The 5380-nt window shown below is 31.6% G+C and overlaps 1 protein-coding gene across 1 annotated transcript; it reads left to right on the forward strand.

Annotated features, from left to right (window-relative positions):
* The first annotated feature begins 4072 nt into the window (after positions 1-4072).
* Positions 4073-5071, forward strand: LOC105310097 (olfactory receptor 5T1-like). Its single transcript, XM_011386311.2, has one exon. The coding sequence runs from the start codon at positions 4073-4075 to the stop codon at positions 5069-5071; it is 999 nt and encodes a 332-aa protein (XP_011384613.2).
* The last annotated feature ends 309 nt before the right edge of the window (positions 5072-5380 follow it).

Genomic DNA, 5380 nt, shown 5'->3' on the forward strand with positions numbered 1-5380 from the left:
ATAACTCTTCTTTAATATGAAAAAAAACCACACAAAAACATTAAAGTTATCTTGTTACTTTGTTGTCCCAGAAGAGAATCGTTGTGTTTTATTCATGGAGCGAACATCCCTGAGGATTTCAAGAAGCACTTGAGAACCTGGTATGAGGGTTCAAATGCTTAATATTTATAGCATACTTTAATTGAGTAAGAAGCTCATTTCCTCAGGTAAGAGAAAAGGTTTTTCATTACTACAAAAATATGGCAGAATTTAGAACCTTAAGTCTCAAATTGGATCATATGCTTTAACATAAAACTGAGATAAATATTACTAATTAACACAGAGCTGAATTAAAAATGGAAAGAGGAAATTTCAGAGAAATAGCAGAGACAATAATAAAAGCTCTACATATTTTGATCAATAGTTTTTTAATTTAGAAATGAACTTAATTTCCTTAATGAAAGCTAATGGAATAAAGGTAGTAGAAATAAGAGGCTATATTTTAATTTTTGGAAAATTGTTAAATGGAGAGAAAATTGATGATCAAGCAACCACTGAGTTTAAACCATTTTGAGACTGTAATTTTTATTTCTCATGAAGGAATATAACTGAATTTTAAATTTATTTTGCACGTTAGCTAACTGATCTAGAATTCACTTCAGTTTCTTTTAAATAGAACGTTCTGCTTATGCTTGTGGCTTTCTAAAATCATTCAAACACATGGGGATATTATTTTGTGATATTCTTAAGGGATAATATTTCCAAATTTAAGGCATATCACAATGAATCTGTGATATGGTCAAGTAAAAATAGCTTAGGGTTTGGAGACAGCAGAAATTGTCCTTAAATCCTGGCTCTAGTAGTAACTAAATGCATGACCTTGATCAAGTCATAGGTCAGGCTAGTTCTCAGTTTTCTCATCTATGAAGGACATTGAATTAGTTTGTAGGTTGTCGTGCAAATTACATATGATAATATACCCCAAATTTCTAACACCTAGTAGCTGTTTAATAACATGTCTTAGCTGCTATCATAGCTTTCCTTCTTTTCAAGCTTAGTGTTTGTAATACTGTTCTCAAGGGTATATAGTATTTTGTGTTCTGACTCTATGACAATTGAAGAACTCATTTGATTTTTGTTTTCCAGAATGATTGTGTTGTGATAAAATTTGAGATCTATATATTTATTTTTTTAACCTCTTTCTCTTAAAGTGAAATCAGTTTGACATAAATACAATCAGTTCCAATGTTCTTAAATGTTAGTTGACAGAAATGCCTGTTTGAAGAGCATTTTTAATGAAGTAGATGAACCACATATTTTCTATTTTTCCTCCAGTTCCCTACAGTGGATAATTGCCCTAATGGGACATAATTTGGATTAAAATATACCTTCTTCATTTATAAAGCACTTTCTTGCACTACAGATAAAATCAGAAAAATCAAAAGTTATGAGAATATTATTATGAACAAAATTATCAGAGGAATTTAAGCAAATAGACCATTATTTTATTGTCATATTCAGAGTTGTAATGAAATGACAGGATGTATTTTTAAAGTTACTTATACCATAGAATATTGGGATTAACTGGTTTTAATCTCATGAGAAAGGTATTTAAATAAATCTTAAGTGTCATGTAACTTAAACATATGTATAACAGGAAGGAATACTGAGCTTCTGGTTTGGTGCTCACTCATTGCTCAATGTTTTGATAACAGATTTTATTACTCCCTATTGATATTTTGTAGTTAAAGAAAATTTAGAAGTCATATTTCATATGTATGTATCCTTCACATGTAATTAAAACACTTTCACTTAATAAACATATTTTAGTGAATTTAATAAAATAAGTGCTATGTTCATGTAGTTGAACAGGAGATACCTGAAAATTTGGTCAACCTTAATTACTCTTTAGTATGAAAAGATAAACTTATTTTTCAAGGTTACAATGACACTAGGTGCTAAATCTGGATTTTAATACAAGGTTTCAGAGCCCAAATATTCTGTTCTTAATTCTCAACGATTGCATCATCTTAGACACATCAGTTAAAAGTTAGAGTTGTAATGTTGCTAAAATTTCTCCTGTGTATAATAGGCAACTTGTGTTTTGTAATGCATACCTTTAGTAGACTACCTATTGGTATATTTTTCTATAATTGCTTGCACATATTTATTTGTTTTCATTGTGCTGCTCATCTGCCTAATTCCTGTTTTGTCACTGACCTTCTTTCATAAATATTTGTTTGTATAACCCATGTATGAAGGTAGGGGGCAGGGGTGGAGCGAGAAATTGGAGGGATAAAGAGAGAGAATAAGAAATTTTTTAAATAGAAATAAAATTCATGTAATGCACAAACAACATATCAAAACAATTTTATATTATTTATTGATGATTTTATAAGTTATTTTACTAATGTAACCATTCAAAACTGAAAATTGCTATAAGGCATTTGTGCGTGTGTTCTCAAGAGTAATGCATGAGTTGTTTGTATTTACACCGAAGTCAAAATTTAAATTAATTATATTTTTTACTTCAGAATTCTCTAAGGATTAAATGAGCATTTTAGGGGGTGATATCTTCACACTTAAAAATATTTATTGTCTTTATTAAAAACATCACCCACATGGATATGGGAAGACCTTTGTGGGAAAATAAAAACATGTATCTTTCTTTTTTTTTCTAAGAATAATTTTAAGCTGATTTTTTCATTCTTTCTTGATGTATGGACATCTCAATATGACAAAAATGTAGTGTGTTTTATGTCACAAATATAAATCATTTGTACGTCCCTGGCTCATTACACTGCAGAATTTTCATTCCTTTAAACACATTTTGGTCTATGACAGACAGAAGGAAAAACGGGAGACATAGTGCTGACATCTGGCTCCTAAATATGATAGATGTTATATTTAATTTTATTTAAACCATAAATACTTTCAGTCTAGATGCAGGTGACTCTTCAGCTTTTTAAGGTACATTTTCGTTTTGTTCATTTTCCACTGAATGAGAAGCAGTATGAGAGCACAGGAAAATATTCCAGAAATAAAGCACTAGTTTGGAATTTATGTAGTGGTTTTACTCTTTTAGCAACAGCTTCTATAAATTTTATGAACGGTTATTGGTGATTTTCCATTTATAATAATTTTAGAGAATCCTTAAGAAACTATAATATATTAAAGAAATGGTCATGATTTCTTTTTGACATAAACATGTCTTAAAAATATACCCAAGGACTTTACCAGGATAAGGAATATATTAATAGAAAAAAATCTTACATTTGTATTAAGTAAAATTTGGAAAAACCTTAACAGAATAATAAAAGGTGCAGGCCTAAATGAACAACAGTGATATGTGTGTTAATCAAGAGAGAAAACTGAAAAACAAACAAAACCAATGCTCTGTTATCATTTGCATACAAGGTACATCTACCTATAGTTAATATCTGTTGTCTGTTCACCAAGGATCCAGAAGTACTAGTGGAATGGAATAATAGCCAAAAAAGGGAATACACAATTGTTTGTTTGGAAAAGGCTGCCACATATGACCTGTTGAAACGTGAGTATATCTTAGTCCATTTTTTAGTCATCTGGGAATATTTTTAAATGAAATAATTTCTACATTGTTTTTCTCATTCAAATAAAATTCTCATTTACATACAATTTTGTGATATAAGAGTGACTTCTTTCATTTTAACAATTAGAAACACTAAGGAAAGGCAATTCATGCATACCGGCAAAAATCTAGGCTTAGTACTCAGATGCATATTTTCTATTACAGTATTTTTAGATTTAAAATTTTTATATTATTCATCTTTGTGCATTTTAGGATGATGAAATATGAAACAACGTGGTAGTCAATTTAACAAAAACTAAGGTGGATATTAAACCACATAAACTGGCATTTTTTAATATGACAAATTTAGCCAACCACTTAATAAAAATTTCTTAATTTAACAGGGTAATACATTCTCCTGGACCAGCGTCTTTATCACTGTCATTCCCTCATTGCCAAGGATTTCAATACTCCCTGTTAAGAAACAAGAGGATATAATAGGTGGATGCTACTTTTAAAATATTACTTTAAAACATAAATAAAATGAAAATGTCACAGGTGACAGCAGATTTCGATTTACACAAGATTCAGATAAAAAATGTCACTGAAGTCACTATGTTTATATTGATAGGCTTCACAAATAATTTTGAAGTGCAAGTCTTTCTATTTTTACTGTTTCTAGCAATGTATCTCTTTACTATGATAGGAAATTTGGGAATGGTTTTATTGATCATTAGGGATTCTCGACTCCACAACCCTATGTACTATTTTCTTAGTGTGTTATCATTCTTAGATGCCTGCTATTCTTCAGTCGTCACCCCTAAAATGTTGGTCAATTTCCTGAAAGAGGACAAAGCCATTTCTTATCTTGAATGTGTAGCACAAATGTTTCTCTTTGTTACCTTTGGGACCACAGAATGCTTTCTCTTGGCCGCAATGGCATATGATCGCTATGTAGCAATCTACAACCCTCTCCTGTATTCAGTTAGCATGTCACCCAGAGTCTATGTGCCACTCATCATTGCTTCCTATGTCGGTGGCATTGTGCATGCTTCTGTACACACAGTGGCCACGTTTAGCCTATCCTTCTGTGCATCCAATGAAATTAGACATGTCTTTTGTGACATCCCTCCTCTTCTTGCTATTTCCTGTTCCGACACTCACACGAACCAGCTTCTACTCTTCTGCTTTGTGGGCTCTATTGAGATAGTCACTATCCTGATCGTCCTGATCTCTTATGGTTTCATCCTGTTGGCCATTCTGAGGATGCACTCTGCTGAGGGGAGACGGAAGGTCTTTTCTACATGTGGTTCTCACCTAACTGGAGTGTCAGTTTATCATGGAACCATCCTCTTCATGTATGTGAGACCAAGTTCCAGTTATGCTTTGGACCATGACATGATAGTGTCGATATTTTACACCATTGTGATTCCCATGCTGAATCCCGTCATCTACAGTCTGAGGAACAAAGATGTAAAAGAGGCCATGAAAAGAGTGTTTGGGAGAAGTGGGTGTATTGATAAAGTATATTTTTCACAGTAACTATTAAATTGAAATAAATCAAGAATAATATCTATTGTCTCAAAATCAAAATGAGAAAAATGTGGTGTTTTAGTTTATTAGTGTCTTTCTATTCTTCTTACACATTTTGATATTTATAAAATGAATAAAGTTATTTGTCTGGTTTTAAATAATGCCTTAAGAGTAAAACACATGTGCTTTGAGAGTAGATAGAAAATTATGTGAGACATACTTATACTTAGCTCTGACACTGAATTGGCACTAACTTCTCTGAGAACAATGTCCTCATCCTGACAAAATAAGCCATTTTATATTGCAGCAATCCATAAA

This window comes from Pteropus vampyrus, unplaced genomic scaffold, assembly GCF_000151845.1.
Source record: "Pteropus vampyrus isolate Shadow unplaced genomic scaffold, Pvam_2.0 Scaffold1090, whole genome shotgun sequence".
Lineage (NCBI taxonomy): Eukaryota > Metazoa > Chordata > Mammalia > Chiroptera > Pteropodidae > Pteropus > Pteropus vampyrus.